The 21,432-nt window shown below is 38.1% G+C and overlaps 1 protein-coding gene across 1 annotated transcript in view; it reads left to right on the top strand.

Moving 5' to 3' along the window:
* FAM117B (family with sequence similarity 117 member B) overlaps positions 1 to 21,432 on the top strand; it is a 130,016-nt gene that overhangs the window by 100,169 nt on the left and 8,415 nt on the right. Inside the window, exons 5-7 of the mRNA XM_039470100.2 lie at positions 13,700 to 13,843; positions 15,426 to 15,651; positions 17,321 to 17,441. Of these exons, the coding sequence (XP_039326034.1) occupies positions 13,700 to 13,843; positions 15,426 to 15,651; positions 17,321 to 17,441 (491 nt within the window). The remainder of the gene's footprint in view (positions 1 to 13,699; positions 13,844 to 15,425; positions 15,652 to 17,320; positions 17,442 to 21,432) is intronic.

Here is a 21,432-nt window from a genome sequence, read left to right as displayed (position 1 = left end):
GTGGGATACTATTTTTATTGAGAGATTTCATTTTTATAAAGAGTAAAAATACGGCTGCATTAAGGTTACAAACAGAGAAGTGTTTTAATGCCTAAGGAGGGCATATTTACTACACTACAAAAACAATTTTTTCTGTATTTCTGAAAAGAATTTTGTTGTTTCTCAGCTGTTTTCCAAAAGCAAAGGAAGCCTGTGTTTTTTTTCCTATTTCATGTTATTTGTGATTTGTTTATATGCTTGGAAATATGAGTTGAATGGAATTTAAAAATATGAGTTTGGATGGGATGGCATACCATATTCTTGGTTCTCAAAATTTATTATTTTTCACCTTACACTTGATGTGTCAAAACAATGTGTGAAACTCAGAGGTTCTAAAATACAGGCATAGATTTTATCAGATTGTTTTGTCAAAGTAGGTTATTCGTTGATTCCTCCCCACCATTCTTAAGGACGTTAAATAATGCTGCTGTGTTAGCTCTGAGTAGAAAGGAAAAGTAAAACCTCTGTTTGGAAGTAACATTGGGTTGAATTCTGACTCTGGCCCTTTAACAAATCACTCAACCTTTTTTGTGCTTCTCTGAACTCATGTATACATTGAATGTAATTATAACAACTGTGGGGTTGTGTTGAAAATTAAGAGATAAGACTGTATATGTAAAGTTTCCCGTACTAGTCCCAGAATTTAGAATGTGCTCAATACAAAGTGGCTAGCATTATGTAAGTTTATATTTTGTGGGTTAGAAAGTACTTTGATACATTCTCATTTAAAAAAATAAGCATTTAATTTTTATCATGACTAACACTTTAGTAATACAAGATCTGATACTTTTTAGTATACAGTTACTGAATTCTAGAATATAGTGGGTACTTTGCATTATGACTGTATAGTGTATTTGTGCTTATTTTATAGTTTATGGAGCAAAATTTGGTATATTAAGCCTTTTCTGCATCTTAACTAGCTGCTGTCTAGTTACTGCAGGAAAGAAGTATGGAAGATCAACTATTCTAAATATAAAATAATTGGTTTTGGTACATATTCTCTAAACTTATATGGTCTGTAGCTATTGAGCCATATATGACATTCTTTTACCTTACAGTGAATTTCATAGCTAGTTCATATTGGGGAGTTATACATAGAAGTTATATTTATGAGCTTGAAGCTTGGTAATTTAATGGCCATGGAGGTCATTTGACTGTCTCCTTTAAATTTTTTCTAGGTACAGAAAGAATCATATGATTATCTACATTGATACAAAAAAAAAAAGCCTCTGGGAAATAACCATTTATGTTAGAAATACTTAAGAACTTTAAAGTTAAGGAGTACTTTCTTAATATGATCACACACATACACACACCTCTCTTTACCTTAAGATCCCATACTATTTAATGGGGAAACATGAGAAATATTTCCACTACAATCAGGAACAAGGCAAGGATTCTTATAATCCCTACTTTTGTTTACATTGTACTAGTAGTAGCAGCTAATACAGTTAGAAAAGAGAAGTCAGTTAGAGCCATTAGAATTGGTGATGAAGAAATAAAACTCTTTCAGATAATATGATAGTATATCTAGTATGTCTGGAAAACCTCTGAGAATCAATAAAACCAATGAAAAATTTTTATATGATTGCAGTCCATAGCATTAGTAAGCTAAAATCAATACAAATTGTGTATACAAACAGCAACCAATTAGAAGACATAATGGAAAATAAACCCCAGTTTGCAGTAGCAGTAAAAACAACTAAATACTTAAGAATGAAGTTAATAAGTACTAACGCAGTCAACATGGGGAAAATTAAAAACACTTCTGAAAGATACAAAGTAAACGTGCACAAATGTAAAATGTTTTATTCTTGGATCGTATGAGTTAATATACTTTCTAATTTAATTTTTAAATTTAACACAATCCCAATAAAAATATCAGTAAGCTTTTTTACAGCATTGGAAAAGTTGCTGCTTTAAAAAAAAAAAAATCTTGCTATCTAAAGCTCAAAGGGAAAAGTAAATATGTGAGTATAACCAGGAAAGCTGTGAAAAGGAAAAACTATGAGGATAGCTAGCTTTACCAGGTATCAAAACATACTCTAAAGCCTTTACAAGTAAAGCAGTGTGCTACTGATACATGAATTGAGAAATTCATTAGAGGAATAGACTAGAAAGCCCAAAAGTTGACTCAAGTACATAAAGAAATTTACTGTATGGTAAAGGCATCTCAAATCACTGGTCAGAGATGAACTTTTAAATTACTAGCACTGGGAAAACTGGTAGCCATTTACAAAAAGAATTAGACCACATCATATGTAAAACCTCTAAATGGATTAGGGATCTAAATGTAAACAACAAAACCATGTAAGTATTGGAAGAAGACATTAGTGAATTCTTCTGTAATCTCAGCAGAAAAGATTTCTTTGACTCAAAATTCATAATGAACAAAAGGTTCATATGTTTATGTAAACATTTTTGTATGGCAGAAAACATTATGAACCAAGTATAAAAACTGAAAAACAAAATTTTCACAACATACACCACAGATGCAAAGGGCTAATAACCCTAATATAAAGAACTCTCAGCTGGGTGCAGCAGCTCATGGCTGTAATCCCAGCACTTTGGGAGGCTGAGGTGGGTGGATCACCTGAGGTCAGGAAGTTCGAGATCAGGCTGGCCAATGTGGCGAAACCCCATCTCTACTAAAAATACAAAAATTAGCTGGGCATGGTGGCGCGTGCCTGTAATCCCAGCTACTAGCGGGGCTGAGGCAGGAGGATTGCTTGAACCTGGGAGGTGGAGGCTGCAGTTAGCCGAGATCATGCGATTGCACTCCAGCCAGAACAAGAGCAAGATTCCATCTCAGGAAAAAAAAAAAAAAAAAACTCTCAAAAATCGAGCGACATGCTGCTACCAGTGCTTGCAGGCACCCTCCAGTGGCATAAGGATGGCCTTGCCTGCTACCAGCCCCCACAAGCACCTCCTCGGGGTCTTGAGGATTGGCCCATGCAGCCTGCTGCTGCCAGTCAGTCACACAGACCACGTGGAGGCCTGGAGACTGACCTCCTCAATCCACCATTGCTACTGCACTGCCAATACCACATACACTGCCCAGAGGCCCAAGGACCTACCTGCCCAGCCCACCACTGGCACCCGAGCAAGCATGCCACATGTAAGTGCAAGGACCAGCTTACCTGTACCAACCACTACTAGTGCTTGTGTATGCCACCCGGGGGTCTAAGGACCAACGCATCAGGCCCACTGCCACTACCACTGATGCCTTAGGACTGGCCTGGCTCGTATTCCTGTACCCTGCAAAGCCTTACCACAGCCTTCGCTAACAACTCCAGCCTAAGCTGCTGAGAAACTCAGAGACAGCACGGTTGCTGATTATGGCCAAAGAAATAATACAGAGACTACACTATTGCACCCACCCAGAGTCAAAGACAAAGCTACCCAAGCAACGCAGTAGATAAATCCGTAGGAAAAAGGCTTTTCCTATGAAAGCCAATTAAAAAAATTGGAGGAAGGAAGCATCTGTTATACTAAATGTACAAGTATTAATATAAGGATACAAGAAAAGTAGAAGAGCAAGGAACCATGACACCTCCAAAGGAGCCCAATAATTCTTCAGTAACAGATCCCAAAGAAAAGGAAATTGATGAAATTCCTGAAAAACAGTTCAAAATAATGACGTCAGAGAAACTCAGTGACATATAAGAGAACACAGATAAACCTAAAAAGGTCTTCTCCAAGGCATATTATAGTCAGATGTCAAAATTCAAAGACAGAATTCCAAAAACAAGAGAACAGTCTCAAGTCACATGTAAGAGAATCCTCATCTGTCTTAGTTCATTTGTGTTTCTGTAAAAGAATACCCAAAGCTGGGTAGTTTATACAGGTAAGTTTATACAGGTTTTATTTGGCTTGTGGTTCTGCAGACTGTAGAAACCTCAGACTGCGACCACTCATGGCAGAACGTGAAGGGGAGCCAGTGTGTGCAGAGATAAACATGTCAAGTGAGGAAACGAGAGATAGAGGAGTGGTGCCAGATTCTTTTTAACCAGTAGCTATTGCAAGAACTAATGTAGTGAATTTACTTCTTCCCTAGAGAAGGCATTAATCTATTCATGAGACATCTGCCTCCATATCCCAAACACTTTCTATTAGGCCACACCTTCAATATTGGGCATCAGATTTCAACATGCGGTTTGGCGAAACAAACATCCCAGTGATAAGACCATCAGACTAATAGTTTTTCCAGCCAAAACTTTTCAGGCTGGGAGAGAATGGGATGATATATTCAAAGTGCTGAAAGAAAAAAGACTGCTAGCCAAGAATAATAGCCTTCAAAAATGAAGGAGAGTTGGCCGGGTACGGTGGCTCATACCTGTAATCCTGGCACTTTGAGAGGCCAAGGCAGGTGGATCACCTGAGGTCAGGAGTTTGAAATCAGTCTGGCCAACATGACAAAACTCCATCTCTACTAAAAATACAAAAAAAAAATTAGCAGGGCATGGTGGCAGGTGCCTGTAATCCCAGCTACTCAAGAGTCTGAGACAGGAGAATCCCTTGAACCTGGGAGGCAGAGGTTGTGTGAGCCGAGATTGTGCCACTGCACTCCAGCCTGGATGATAGAGCAAGACTCCATCTCAAAAAAAAAAAAAAAAAAAAAAAAAAAAAATAGAGAGAGAGGCTGGAAATGCTGGCTCATGCCTATAATCCTAGCACTCTGGTAGGCTGAGGCAGGAGGATCACTTGAGGTCAGGAGTTCGACACCAGCCTGACCAACATGGTGAAACCCTGTCTCTACTAAAGTTACAAAAATTAACTGGGTGTGGTGGTGCACACCTTTAGTCCCAGCTACTTGGGTGGCTGAGGCACTAGAATCTCTCGAACCCAGGAGGCAGAGATTGCAGGGAGTGGAGATTGTGCTACTGTACTCCAGCGTGAGTGACAGAGTGAGACACTATTTCAAAAAAAGTAAAGTAAGTATTTTCCAGTCAGGAAAGAACTGAGGTAATTATTAAGTGAGTCCTACATATGGAAGTAAAAAGAGAATACCATCATAAAAACACACAGACATAAAATTCACTGGTTGAGCAGACATAGAAAGAGAAAGGAGTCAAATATCACTACAAGAAACCCACCAAATTGTAAAGGTAAACAGTAAAAGAGGAAGAAAGGAACAAAGGGTATACAAAACAATCAGAAAACAAAGTGACTGATAGGATTAAATTCTCACCTATCGATAACAACCTTGAATGTAAATGGCTTTAATTAGAAGATGTAGACTGGCTGAATGGATAATAAAATAGGATTCGTTAGTATGCTGCCTGCAGAAACCCACTTCCCCTGCAAAAACACATATTGATTTAAAGTGAAGGGATGGAACAGGCTATTGCATACAAATGGAAACCAAAAGTCTGCAGGATTAGCTGTATTTATATCACACAAAATAGACATCAAATCAAAAAACAAAAAGACAAAGAAGGTGGTTATTATATGTAATGATAAAGGGATCAAGTCAGCAAGTGGATATAACAGTTGTAAATATATATGCACCTTACACCAGAGCACCTAGTGTATAATGCAAAGAGTGTTAGAGCTTAAGGAGAGAGGTAGACCCCAATGCAATAATAGTTGGAGACTTCAACACCTCACTTTCAGCATCAAACAGGTCGTTTGTATAGAAAGTCAACAAAGAAATACTGCAATTAATCTGCACTGTAGATCAAATTGAACCAATAGACATTTGCAGAACTTTTCATCCAATAGCTCCAGAATAAATACTGCAATTAATCTGCACTGTAGATCAAATTGAACCAATAGACATTTGCAGAACTTTTCATCCAATAGCTCCAGAATATACATATACATAGCAGCACACGGAACATTCCCCAGGATAGACCATATGTTAGGCCACAAAACAAATCTCAATGAATTTTTAAAAATTGAAGTTATCAAATATCTTCTCATATCACAGACTATATCTAGAAATGAATAACGAGGAAATTTGGAAACCGTATGGATACATGGAAGTTAAACAACATGCTCCTGAATAACCATTGGTCAATAAAGAAATTAAGAAGAAAATAAAATTTCTTGAAGCAAATGAAAATAGAAGTACAACATACCAAAACCTATGAGATACAGTATAAGAATTGCTAAGGGGACAGTTTATATCAATAAATGCCTACATTTAAAAAAAAGATTTCAAATAATCTGAACAGTGTACCTCAAGGAACTAGAAAACCAAGAACAAACCAAACCTAAAATTATTAGAAGAAAGATTGTTAAAGAGGTGTGAACAACTATATACTAACAAATTGGAAAACCTAGAGGAAATGAGTAATTTCATGGACACATACAGCTTACCAAGATTGAACCAGGAAGAAGTAGAAAACCTGAACAACCATGTTACTGGTTATGAGATTGAATCAGTAATATAAAGTGTCCCAACAAAGAAAAGCCCAGGACTGAATGGGAAATGTTTCAGCATATTGGTCTAGGCAAAGATTTTATGTCTAGGACTACAAAAGCCTAGGTAACAATAAATATATACAAATGAGACTATATTAAATAAAAAAGCTTCTGCACAGCAAAGGAAACAACAGAGAGAAGAGACAACCTGTTGAATGGAGGAAAACATTTGCAAACATTCATCCAACAAGGAGCTAATATCCAGAATATTCAAGGAACTGAATAGCAAACAAACCCAACGAGTGATCCTGCTAAAAGATGGGCAAACAATCTGACAAGACATTTCTGAAAAGATGTAAATGTCCAACAGGTATATGAAAAAATATTCATCTTCACTAGTCATCAGGGAAATGCAAATTAAATCCATAATGAGATGTCATCTCACCCCTGTTAGAATGGCTATTATCAAAAAGACAAAAAATAACATATCAAAGGGATACCCTGCACTCACATGTTTATTGCAGCCACTCTCAGTAGCCAGTGTATTGAATCAACCTAAGTGAAAATTGTGTGTTTGTGTGTGTGTGTGTGTGTGTGTGTACACATACTTAGTATTATTAGGATTAGTATTCCATTAATATTATGAATCCATTGTGTGTGTATATGAATACAGTTCTGTGATTTGCAGCAACATGAATTAGAACTGAAAGTCACATTAAGTGAAATAAGCCAGACATAGAAAGATAAATAGCATACTTTCTCACTCATATGGAGAAACTAAAAAAATTGATCTCATGAAGGTAGAGAGTAGAAGGATGGTTACCAGAGGCTGGAAAGGGCTGGGGTCACTGGGGGTGGGAGGTCATGGATGAAAAGAGGTTGATTAATGGATACAAATATAACTTCAGATAGAAGGAATAAGTTCTAATGTTTGATAGCACAGTAGGGTGACTGTGGTTAACAATTTATTGCATGTATCATTAACTATAAGAGAAGATTTGAAATGCTTCCAGCACAAAGAAATGTGTAAGTTTATGAATATTCTAAATAGCCTGATTTGATCATTACACATTATATGCGTGTATCATAATATCACATATACCCCATAAATATGTACTATGTATCAAAAAAACTGAGGGACAAATGACTAAAAATCTAAGAAAAGGGTGAACAGACATGTCAAGAAATATATAGAAATGGCTCTTAAATATACTTTGAAAAATGTTGAAATAACTCATACTTCAAATAATGAGAATTAAAATACATTGTCAGTGTATAGTATAAACAGTTCATATGTAAACACTATGAAGAGGGTTTCTCAAGTGAGGAAAAAACAGATACATTCCTTGCTACAAAATGAAGAAATGACTGGCTATAATTTTAAAAATTTACTTTCATTTGCTCTACAATATATAAACTAAAGGAATGAGACCACTCTTAGTTTATGAAACTTAGCAAAGTTTTAGAAAAAATCCAGTTTAGACAGTTTTGTGAAACATATATATTCATAGAGTGCAGATAAAAATATAAGAAGTAAAAATATTTTACTGGTCAGTTTGTCATTATGAATCAGAGTCCTGAAAAATCTTTCCTATCCTTTGTGCCAATAGTTTCCCCACCCCAGGGGAAACTATTCATTCTAAAGAAGTAGTTACGTATGTGTGCAAATAATTGTTTTAAGAGGATGTTCATGATGGTATGTTTCTGTAATCATGAAAAAATTGAAAATTATTTGTTTAATAGAGCATTGATTTCTTATGTAATGCACGCATAAAATGAAATACTATGCAGCTATAAAATGATTTGGTTAAATGTTTTAAAGCATAGAGCTAAGTTACAGATGCAGTATGATGTTTAAAAAAATGCACTGGGTTCAGAACACTAGGTACAATCTGTTTCTTTTTAAAAGTGTGTACATATATAGAAGAAAAAGGACTAGATAAAATAGTTTTTATAAAATTATTAATACTTGTTACCTCTATTAATTGACATCTATTTATTTTTCTTCAGTGAATATTTTTTTACTTTTGCAATAAAACAATGTCAGGCCATGCACAGTGACTCATGCTTATATCCCAGCACTTTGGGAGGCCAAGACTGGGAGGATCACTTGAGGCCAGGAGTTTGAGACCAGCCTGGGCAACATAGTGAGACCCGTCTCTAATTATATTTTTTAGATTATTTAAATAAAAAAAGATGACACTTAAAAATAGTTTCTCAGGGAAGACTTTTTATGGACACATTCAAGTTCTCTCAATCACTATATCTCTGGCTTATGTTTTAAATACATTCTTAAGTCTATTGAAAACTATAGAAATGAAGAAACTAAAGGTGAGTGTATTAGTCTCCTCAGGCTACTGTAACAAAGTATTATACATAGACTAGGTGACTTTACACAACAGAAATTTACCTTCCAGTTCTGGAGACTCTTAAGTCCAAGATCAAGGTACTAGCAGGGTTGTTATTTGGTTAAGGGTTCTCCCCTTGGGTTGTAGACAGCTCCCTTCTTGCTGTGTGCTTATATGAGTTCTTCTTTGTGTGCATGCGGATGGGAGGGATCTCTTTAGTGTCCTGTTGGACTGGCCATGGTGGCTTGTAATCTCAGCACTTTGGGAGGCTGAGGCCATCTGATTGCTTGAGCCCAGGAGTTTGAGACCAGCCTGGGCAACATGGTGCAACCCTGTCTCTACCAAAAAAAATTACAAAAATTAGCCAGGCATGGTGGCATGCACCTGTAATCCCTAATTGGGAGGTTGAGGTGGGAGGATCACCTGAGCCCAGGAGGCAGAGGTTGTAGTGAGCCAAGATCATGCCACTGCATAGCTTCGGCAACAAGTGGAGACCCTGTCTCAAACAAGAACAACAACAAAAACAAAACTACTGCCTTAGATGCCCCATGTCCACATACAGCCACATTGGCAGGGCTTCAACATGATTTTGAGGAGATGCACACATCCATATACCAGCCTTGTCGAACAAGCATCTTGTATGTTCTAGGCTGTGTGCTTGGCAGTGGCACTAAAGAGATTAATAAGATACAGTTTCTCTCCTCAGATTAATTGTAGAAAAATAATCCAAAAGAAAAAAATACCATCTCTATTCCCAGGAGTAGCTTGCTTCTGATATTTTGGGAAGATAGTCTTTCTTTTTGCTGGGTGAAATATAAATTAATGTGTGTATGCCTGTTTTATATGCGTGTATTGGGCTTTTGGTTGAATAAACTGTAAGAGACAAAAGAAGAGTGCTCTTTAAGTTCGTGCTTTTGTGAAATATCTGGGGTATATGAAACTTGTTCCAGTAGGTAGAACAGAAAATGTTGAGAAATTAGGTGTGTAAGTTTCTCTCTGCACATATAATTTGTTTATATTTGAGGAAAGGGAGAATCAAAATGTATATGTAAGGGCTAAACCCTTGAAGACATATAGGTCAAGGTTTAGTCCCATAATTTTCTGTTTGCAAATTTCCAAAATTATTTTACAATTCACCTTCTAAAAATTGCATCATTCTTCACAGATCACTCTGTTACTTGAAGTTTATAGCTCAACTGTATCTCAGTTGCAACTGTGCCACTGCACTTCAGCCTGGGAGACAGACTGAGACTCTGTCTCAAAAAAAAAGTTATGAAAATTGCATATCAGTCTGCTGAAGATCTACACTATGGAGAATGGTTCAAAAATATAAGTTGGATTTTTAAAAATTATATAAATTTTCTCTATAAAACTTATAGAACACCCAAATTTAAGATTTGTCTTTCCTTTGGTAGTAGATTCCGAGATTGGAAAAGGGAACAGAAAGAAGAGATGGAAGTAAAGGGAATAAGTAATATAGAAGCTTGAGGCTGTGGGGAATGTGGGAACAGAGAGACTTATAAAAAGGGAAAAATTGGGAGACATTATATGTGAAAGAAAGTAAGTGACACTTGAAAAATGTGAAAAGATAAATATTTTAAGAATACAATACATAATAGGAAAAATACAAAATAAAAATTGCAGCTACTGTTTTCTGAGCATTTATGCTTTAGAGGCCAGGCACCATACCAGGTTTCCTGCCATTTTATTCTTAAAGCCATGAGGTAGGTTGCTGTGTCCTGTGTTACATATGAGGACCCAATACTAACTGAGCAGTGGAGACATGCTGTCTCAGCATTCTGCATGGAGCTTCCCCTTGGCCTTTTTAAATCACAAATTTCTTGCGTTTGTGAAGGATTCTTGTTGTATTATGCTTTTTTTTTTTTTTTAAGTTTTAAAGGGGAGCAGTAATAAAAGGAGAAATACAGATTTAACACACTAAGTTTTATATCAGACAGCAGGGTTAACAGGGAATAAAACTAATGGTCATTGATTAGAGGCCCTGTTACCTTTGTCTTCTTGCCCACCTCTTCCTGAAAGAGGTTTTCCAAAGAAACTTTCCTAAATGAAGACGGGTTACTCACATTTCTTTTCCAGACAGAAAAATTTACAAGATCTTCATCTGGCATCTTGTAACTGTTGTTACTAGCTTTGGCGGATACCTCTGTTAATGCTCATTTCATATTTTATTTTGAGTGTCTTGTCAGGAAACAATATCCTGTAATTATGTAATCAGATAGTTCTTTTCAAAAGTAATACTGTGACAATAAAAATATTTTTAATTTTAAAATTTCTGCATAGATTTTGGAAGTTGTTTTGTTAAATAAATAATTTCGTGAAAATGGCCATACTGCCCAAAGTAATTTATAGATTCAATGCTATTCCCATCAAACTATCATTGACATTCTTTACAGAATTAGAAAAAAAACATTTTTAATTTCATGTAGAATCAAAGAAGACCCTGTATAGCCGAGACAATCCTAAGCAAAAAGGAACAAAGCTGGAGCCTATACTATAAGGCTACAGTAACCAAAACAGCATGGCACTGGTACCAAAACAGACATAGAGACCAATGGAACAGAACAGAGAACTTAGAAATAACACCACACATCTACAACCATCTGATCCTCAACAAACGTGACAAAAACAAGCAATGGGGAAAGGATCTCCTATTCAGTAAATGGTGCTGGAAAAACTGGCTAGCCATATGCAGAAAACTGAAACTCAAGATGGATTAAAGACTTAACTGTAAAACCCAAAACCATAAAAACCCTAGAATAAAACCTAGGCAATACCGGTAATTCAGGGTGTAGGCATGGGCAAAGACTTCATGACAAAAGCAGCGAAAGCAATGGCAACAAAAGCCAAAACTGACAAATTGGATCGAATTAAAGAGCCGCTTCACAGCAAAAGAAACTGTCATTAGAGTGAACAGGCATCCTACAGAATGGGAGAAAATTTGCATTCTACCCATCTGACAGAGGTTTGATATCCAGAATTTGTAAGGAACTTAAATTTACAAGAGAAAAAATACCATCAAAAAATGGTCAAAGGATATGAACAGACATTTCTTAAAAGAAGACATTTACATGGCCAACAAACATGAAAAAAATATGAAAAATAGTTCAATATTATTGACCCTCAGAGAAATGCAAATGAAAACCACAATGAACTACCACCTCACATCAGTCAGAATGGCAGTTGTTTAAAAGTCAGAAAACAATAGATGCTGGCGAGGCTGTGGAGAAACAGGAACACTTTTACGCTGTTGGTGGGAACGTAAATTCATTCAGCCATTGTGGAAGACAGTATGGCGATTCCTTAAGGATCTAGAACCAGAAATACCATTTGACCCAGCAGTCTCATTGCTGGGTATATATCCAAAAGATTATATAAATCATTCTACTATAAAGATACATGCACATATATGTTTATTGCAGCGCTATTTACAATAGCAAAGGCATGAAACCAACCCAAATGCCCATCAATGATACTCTGGATAAAGAAAATACAGCACATATACATCATGAAATACTATGCAGCCATAAAAAGGAATTAGATCATGTTATTTGCAGGGACATGGATGAAGCTGGAAGCCATCATTCTTAGCAAACTAACAAAGGAACAGAAAACCAAACACTGCATGTTCTCATAAGTGGGAGTTGAACAGTGAGAAGACATGGACACACAGAGGGGAACAACACACACCAAGGCCTGTTGGGATGTGGGAGTTGAGGAGAAGGAACTTAGAGGACTAGTCAGTAGCTACAGGAAACCACCATGGCACATGTACCTTTGTAACAAACCTGCACGTTCTGCACATGAGTGTCGTTTTTGTTTCTTAGAAGAAATGAAACCGAAAAAATAATTCCCCCCCCTCAGAATATAAATAATTGTATATAATAGTTCTCATGTTGCTATAAAGAAATATCTGAGACTGGGTAGTTCATAAAGAAAAGAGGGGTCTGGCATGGTGGCTCACACCTGTAATCCCAACACTTTGGGAGGTCGAGGTGGATGGATCATAAGGTCAGGAGTTTGAGACCAGCCTGGCCAATATTGTGAAACCCTGTGTCTACTAAAAATACAAAAAAAAAAAAAAAATAGTGACGGGTGCCTGTCGTTAAAGCTAGTTGGGAGGCTGAGGCAGGAGAATTGCTTGAACCAGGAAGGCAGAGGTTGTAGTGAACCCAGATAGCACCACTGTATTACAGCCTGGGTGACAGTGAGAGACTCTCAAAAAAGAAAGACAAGAGGTTTAATTGTCTCACAGTTCTGCAGGCTCTACAGGAAGTATGACACTGACATTTACTCAGGGTCTGGGGAGGCCTCTGGAAACTTACAATCATGGCAGAAGGCAAAGGGGAAGGACACAGGTCACATGGCTGAGCAGGAGCAAGAGAGAGAAGGGGGAAGTGCTTCACGCTTTTAAACAACCAGATTTCACGAGAACTCACAGTACCAAGAGGGATGGTACTAAACATTCATGAGAAATCCGCCCCCAATGCCCCATGATCCAGTCACCTCTCACTAGACCCCACCTTCAACATTGGAGATTACATTTTAACCGAGATTTGGGTGAGACATCCAAACTGTATCACTGTGGCACTAGGAGAGTTTAAAGTTGTATTTGGAAATCTGAGCTCTATTACAGTCGTAAAAGAATTTCTGAGGTTGACATTCTTTTACTATATTTCTTTATCCTTGCTTTCTTTGTAGTCGTTCACAGGTGTGAATAAATTTTCAAAACCCTACCTTCATTGTGTGGGATTTGGGTTTTAACTTACATTCATACATACTAAGGAGCAGATTTGGTCACTCACACTTTTTGTGAGGCCTGTAAACTTTGATTTATTTTTGAGTTACCTCTGTTGGGATTATGCTTCAGTCTCGAAAACTAAAAGGTAATGTTAAGCCTCTCTTCTCTATCTCATTTTCTTAAGGCTCCTGTTCCAAAGAGTGCACTTATTCCTGTAATTCCCATCACCAAATCAACAGGCTCCCGGTTCCGGAATAGCGTGGAAGGATTGAATCAGGAAATTGAAATAATAATTAAAGAGACTGGGGAAAAGGAAGAGCAACTTATAGTAAGTGATCTTGTATCTTAAAATCATTCTTGAACTCTTCTAATTATTAAAAATGTATAGTTTGGATTTCCATATTTACTTGGGTTTCTTCCTTCTCATTGAGAGAGAACAAAAATTTATTTCTTTTGAAAAACTTCAACCTGGGCAGGTGAATAAAAAGTTTTCATTTCATTGCATTTCATAGAGGCAACTGATCTGACTTGAATTTGGATTGTTGAACAGAAACTATTGTTGTTTGTCTATATTTAGAAACCATTAGGTGATATACTTCTTATATGCTTTAATTCCATTTAACAAAAGTTTAGGTTACTAATTATAGGGGGAGGAAGTTTACATGACTTTCTAAGCATGAATCTGTCTGCTCTTTTTTTGAATGTCAGTGACTATTTGATTTTGGTTGACATGCTAGGCAATGTCATAAGTACAGTTAGAAGTGATCTTTTGGCTGGGCACGGTGGCACATGCCTGTAATTCCAGCACTTTGGAAGGCCGAGGCAGGCAGATCACCTGAGGCTCAGGAGTTTGATACCAACCTAATCAACATGGTGAAACCCCGTCTCTACTTAAAAAATACAAAAATTAGCTGGGCGTAGTGGTGCATGCCTGTAATCCCAGCTACTTGGGAATCTGAGGCAGGGAGAATCGCTTGAACTTGAGGGGCAGAGGTTGCAGTGAGCCAAGATAATGCCATTCACTTCAGCCTGGGTGACAGAGCAAGACTCTGTCTCAAAAAAAAAAAAAAAAGATCTGCTTATTCTCTTTACTAATTAGAATACACCTGAGAATAGTTCCTAGGTAAAACAAATTACTGTTGAGGTTTAAAAACCATGTCACACAGTATGTTTAGTTATCTAAGCCTCTCTCTATTCTTCAGTGAAGGAGGAATTGAGTATTGTATTAATGCTTAAGATCCTCTCCCTTAAGATAAAAGGTTGGTTTCACTTAGAGAAAACACAGCTCCCCACACCCTCTCCTCCATTCTGCATGATAGGGTACAGGTTCCTTGATGCAATAAAGGTAAATTAATCCAAGGTGTGCAGGGAATTGGTTTCCTTGCCAAGTGAGCCACATAGGCTTTCCTCTGAGTACGTACTTGATTTTCTCCGGGTCGTTAGTACTTCTGTGATTAACCTTTGCCCCATTTAGGGAGGTTTATTTGAAAAAAATCCTCTCAGGGCATGGCATCAGTGTCCCTAGTTCACATGATGAATAACCTTTTCCTCTAATATGGAACCTAGTGTTACACCTGCATTTCTCCTTTTTTACCATGGCACTCATTTATAATTTTTAAAATAACCCTTAGCACATGATAAGTGATTTAGTGCAATTTGTTTATTCAACAAGCATTGGCCACCTGCTGTATGCCAGGCCCTGGGAATACAAAATCTTCACTGAAGACGCTCAGTGGGGGAGTCAGATTAGACAGAGATGTCACTAACGTGCAACATGAAGCCCTAATAAGTAGGAAAGGATTTCTTATTTGTGTGTCTCTGGCACTGTATGGGAAGGTTGACATTGGGTGCATTGCTGATGATTTGAAATTAATGGTAAATATATATATATTTTTAAAATGTTGTAACAGCCGCAAGATATTCCAGATGGCCATCGTGCCCCACCCCCCCTTGTACAGAGAAGTAGCAGCACACGCAGCATCGACACACAGACCCCTGGTGGGGCAGAGAGGGGAAGCAACAACAGCAGCCGCTCCCAGTCGGTGTCCCCAACATCGTTCCTCACCATTTCCAATGAGGGAAGCGAGGAGAGTCCTTGCTCAGCTGATGACCTGCTTGTTGATCCCAGAGATAAAGGTAGAGTGCTGGAGGAATGTGCTGCTAGATGATAACTGAATACCTCCTGTTTTATCATTCATTCTATTCATTTTCCAGCAGAACACATTTGTACTTCTTTTTTTGCACTTGTTAATACAACTTCCTTATTGGTGAGAAACACTCTTTCTGGAATAAAGGAGTTGAGCACTTGCTCTTAAAGCACTTTGGTCTCGGTCACCTGATAGTCATGATTTTATTACCTTAATGCTTTTTCAATCAGTACAAAGCCTTCAAGTTAGTGTGTTTCAGGATCTATATTTGTGACATTTTTAACAAGTATTAAACCGATTTATATCAATGCAGGATGATTGTTCAAAGCAAGCCTGATGTAAAATGTTGGAGGGTGCTCTTAAAAATAACCTTAAAATACCTTAGAAATAACCTGGAAAAAAGCAGTTTGAATGTTAATTACAAATGTTCTTGCCTTTTAAAACAATTATTAGCCTTGCATCTATGTCAGGATAGTATTTTCTTAACCTAATCCTGGTTATGTTATGTACTTGAAAGCAATAATAATGACATCTCTTTATAAATTCTAAAGCTTAGTTCAGTAGTCATTTACTTAGAACCTCCTCCATACAGTGTGTTGATTGTGCCAAAGTGCTCTGCTGTTAGGAATGGCTATTACTGCTAATCACCTAAGTAATTAAAACCATAGCAAGTGCAGAAGACAGACGATTCACTGAAAAAGTTACTCTAAACTGTGGACAGTTGTAAACTGTCATTCTTTGGACTTTTCTTACTAGCTTCTGGGTCTGATAAAACATGGGTCAGATAAAATCTGTCCCTTGATTTTCCATACTGCCTACTTCTACATCAATAACATGTAGAATTCTATAAATAAATTCAATAAAGGTTGGGTCCTAAGTATTTGATTTTAGTAACTAGTTGGCCTCTGTGAATTTCTTTTGTAGGAAAACAGGGTTGTAGTGCTACTGCCAGCAAGGAGTTCGTAGCTTAGCTGGCACAGAAAATTCAGAACAGATATTTAGCATATTACAATTTTTAAGTTAATGAAATATAAATTGAGGATATCAGCACTAAAGAGTATCAAGAGTAAAGAAATGTTCCTCCTGATAGGGTTAATTTGGAAAGATTTCAAAAAACTTGAGTCAGAGCCAGACTTTGAAGGACATTTTAGAAAATAAACAGAACTTATCCCTTTTAGGTAAGGGGAAGTTCATAGGCAAAAGAAAATATTTGGCATCCAGTGGCTCTGACTACCGGGAGCAAAGATTGTAACCAGAGGAGCAGAGAAATCAAACTGAGAAATTCTGAAGTGCAGGCCAAGAGATCAGCAACCAATGAAGAACCATTTCGGATATTTGTACTGGGAAAAATGGAAGTAATGTTTGAGTGCATTTGTTTTGTATAGAATAGAAATAAGGCAGCAAGCTACATCAGTGTTCCGTACTGAGGGTTATGTGATACAGGCCCAGTCTATGGTAATTGTAAGGGGAAGTGAAATAAAATACTGTATTTGTTTGTGCATTTATTTAACAAACACTAATTATCTCCTTGATGAATAAAGCACTGCTGCTTCCCTCAAGTAGTTCATGGGAGTGTAGTCCAAAAACAATTAAATGTAGTGTGACTATACATTTATGTAGTTGTATTTGTTAGTAATCTAATATGTCATTTCTTGCAGAGAATGGGAACAATTCTCCTTTGCCCAAATATGCAACCTCACCAAAACCTAACAACAGTTACATGTTTAAAAGGGAACCTCCTGAGGGCTGTGAAAGGGTCAAAGTCTTTGAAGAATGCTCGTAAGTATCCCTTGCATTCACCCACACCCAAATTATGAGCTTTTTTTTTTTTTGAGCTAGGATCTCACTCTGACCTAGGCTGGACGGTACCGATGCAGTCACAGGTCACACTGCAGCCTCTACCTTCAGGGCGCAAGTGATCTTCCTGCCTCAGCCTCTCAAGTAGCTGGGACTACAGACGCATGCCACCAGCCTGGCTAATTTTTAAATTTTTTTGTAGAGACAGTGTCTCACTGGTTGTCCAGGCTTGTCTCAAAATTCCTGGGCACTAGCAGTCCTTCTGCCTCAGCTTCCCAAAGTGCTGGGATTACAGGCAGGAACCACTGCGCCTAACCTGTTAGCAAGATTTTCAAGTAAGCTAAAAGAATAGTATAGTGATCACTCATATGTCTACAACCCAGATTAGATAATAGCTAACATTTTGCAGTATTTTCTAAAAGTAACCACAGTACTACTATAGAACCACAGTACTATTATCACACCTTAGAATTGACAGTAATGCTCAGTGTCAACTAATTTAGGCAGGATTTTAAACTAACAGTAGTATCTAGTGCCCTTGGTATGTGATCTCCTATATTCACATACTTCTTTTGGCTGGTACTCTAGTCAGTTACTCCCAGTTTAAACTCATAAGTCACCCAGAAAGTACACAGCCTATGGCTCCTTGCTTTACAGGTGATGACTAAGGATTTGAGGTTTGTGTGAGATTGAGCAAATTAGGTGATGAACATTATTTGAGGATATGATGACAGTTTTAGCCTTTGCCATCTAATGTCACTGTGGCTACAAGTCTGAGAGCCACCCATTTTGTCTTTTTCTTACTGTGAATCCTAAAATACAACCTGGAGATTGTCCAGCCTTCAGCAGTTCACACAATTTGCCTTCCTCTTTTATCATGAACATCTTGGAGTGATTTGAAATATGGCATTCTAGGCTGGGCGCAGTGATTCACACCTGTAATCCCAGCACTTTGGGAGGCCAAGGTGGACAGATCACCTGAGGTCAGCAGTTTGAGACCAGCCTGGCCAATATGGTGAAACCCCATCTCTACTAAAAATACAACAGTTAGCCGGGCATGGTGGTATACGCCTGTAATCCCAGGTACTTGGGAGGCTGAGGCAGGAGAATTGCTTGAACCTTGGAGGCGGAGACTGCAGTTAACCAAGATTATTGCCACTGCACTCCAGCCTGGATGACAGAGCAAGACTCTGTCTCAAAAAAAACAAAAAAACAAAAGGCATTCTTTTATTTCTCTTATGTTCTCTCTTGTCACTGCTTCCTTTAACCTGAATTCTGAGTAATCTAACCACACAAAGAGCATTGTTTTTGAATCCCTTCAACTTCTCTGCTAGGAGACACCAGTCTCCTATCTGCTTCTGTGACTGTAATTGAAAACCCTTGTTTTAGCAACTGCTTATTTTAGGTTTTTTCACCATATTAGCCTATAAGTTTTAAGTGGTACTAGCTGAGAGTTTCAGCCAGTTTTTTTTTTAGCAGATTTGTTCTACAGACTCCCTGTATCATAATTACTTGGGGAGTTAGTTGAAACTATAGATTCCCAGACCCTTCCCCAGGCTTAAGGTATGGGTAAATATGGGGGTAGGAGGTGAGCTCTGCATCTTTAACTAGTAGCTCAGATGATTTTTATGCCCAATATGAAAATACTGGCTTATACTTTTTCATGAGTATTCTTAAGAAATTAGGTCATTGTTTTCACCAGTTTGAAAATCATGTTCCACTTCCTTCTGGCTGGCCTGTATAGTTTCCATTGAAAAGTTCATTTCCAGACAAATTGGAGTTTCTTTGTATGTTATTTGCCTCTTTCCTCTTGCTGCTTTTAGGATCTTGTCTTTGTCCTTGACTTTGGATTATTGTATGTCTTGGGGTAGTTGTTTTTGTTTTGGGGTCAAAGCTGTTTGGTGTTCCTTGACCTTCCTGTACCTGGTATTTGTATCTTTCTTAGGTTTTGAAAAGTCTGTTATTACTTCTGAGAATCAGCTTTCTACCCTTGCTATCACTTGACTCCCTCTTGAACAACAATAATTCCTAGATTTGGTCTTTTGAGGTAATCTTCTGTATCTCCTTGGTGGTCTTTGTTCCTTTTCATTCTTTTTCCTTTTTTCTCCTCTGACTGTTTATTTCCAAATAACCTGTCTTTAAGTTCACCAATTCTTTCCTCGATTTGATTCATCACCTGTTTAGATTCTCTAATGAATTAATGCAAATGTATTTCTCAGTTCTAATATTTGTTTGAGTTTTAAAAATTCTTTCAGGCTGGGTGCAGTGACTTATGTCTGTAATCCTAGCCCTTTGGGAGGCCAAGGTGGGCAGATCACAAGGTCAGGAGTTCGAGATCAGCCAGACCAACATGTTGAAACCCCACTCTACTGAAAATACAAAAATTAGCCAGGTGTGGTGGCACATGCCTGTAATCCCACTTACTTAGGCGGCTGAGGCAGGAGAATCTGCCTCCTGCAACCCAGGAGGCAGAGGTTGCAGTGAGCCGAGATTATGCCATTGCACTCCAGCCTGGATGACAGACTGAGACTCAGTCTAAAAAAACAAATTTCAATCTCTTTGTTAAATTTCTTTGATAAATTTCTGAATTGTTTTTCTGTGTTACTTGGAGATCATTGAGTTTTTTTAAAACCACTATTTTGAATTATTGGTTAGCAAATTCACATTAGCATCAGCCACTGGGGTTCTTTGCTTTGTCCATTTGAGGAGGTTGTCGTTCCCTGTTTGCTGTTATTTCTTGTGGATATAAGTTGATGTCCTTGCATTGAAGGATTCGTTATTGATTTTAGTTTCCTCTGTCTGGCTTGTTTTGGTTTTTATTGGATATATTTGCTTAGAGATTCTTCACTACTAGATCGCTGCTTCCATTTTGGCTCTTGATGGCCCCTTAAGCATAGGTTCACCATGGCTCTGGTAAACAACCTAAATGCTGCTGCTCCTGAATGGGGAAGGTCCCAAAGGGAGTATCTCAGCAGTGGGGAAGGCTGGGTAGGAGTTCATGCTGAAGGGACCTGTGTGGTCCTGCTGAACCACTGTGATTTGTCATCTCCTTTCACTGAATCACAGCAGAGTTTCCAGAGCTGGACATAGCATTTCTGCCTCCCCTCTTTGCCTTCGTCTTTCCTCGGGAATATTTTTCCGTTCATGTATTCACCATGCTTCCCGTAGGTTAAGGCAGTGTCTTGTCAGGGAACCCAGGATCCTGGGGAAACTGGTTGTCTATCTCAATCTTTTTTCAGTGTAGAAACCATGAGTTGTGCTGGCAGAATGAGGGTAGGGTTGTTGCAGATGTGGAAGTCTGATTCTCAGCTTTTTCACTTCTCTGTGGCTCAGGAACTGTCTCCTCATATTTGAGTATTAGGATATTACTAGTAATAATCTCAGTGCTGCATATTTGTTTTTGGTTTTCTGTGGCAGGGAGTGAAACTATGTGCTTCTTTACTGCTATTTTGGAACTGGAAAGCAGAAATGGGCCCATTCTTTTAGGTAAAAATCTGTTGGCCCAAATGTACTTTTTTGGATTTATGCCCATCCCCTGCACCCCCCTGCTGAGATAGGATCTCACTGTGTCACCTAGGCTGGAGTGCAGTGTTGTAGTAAGGGCTCACTGCAGCCTCGACCTCCCTGGACTCAGGCAGTCTTCTCACCTCAGCCTCCCAAGTTGCTGAGACCACAGGCATACCACCACACCCAACTAGTTTTTGCATTTTTTGTAGAGATGGGGTTTTGGCATGTTGCCCAGGCTGGACTTGAACTCCTGGGTTCAAGTGATCAACCCACCTTCGCCTCCTAAAGTTCTGGGATTATAGGCATGAGCCACTGCATCCAGCCTGAGTTGAGCTCTTTGATTTACTCGTTGGCACTTAGGATTTGCCTAAGTGCTAAGTGTAGAGATTTGGTTGACTTGCTCCAAAGCAGTTTGATTTTTTTTTTTTGGGGGGGGGGAAATGACTTTGAATATTTGTTGGATTGG

Source organism: Saimiri boliviensis, chromosome 5 (assembly GCF_048565385.1).
Source record: "Saimiri boliviensis isolate mSaiBol1 chromosome 5, mSaiBol1.pri, whole genome shotgun sequence".
Taxonomy (NCBI): domain Eukaryota; kingdom Metazoa; phylum Chordata; class Mammalia; order Primates; family Cebidae; genus Saimiri; species Saimiri boliviensis.
Note: the sequence above shows the minus strand (reverse complement) of the source record. Positions and strands in the feature narration are given on the sequence as shown.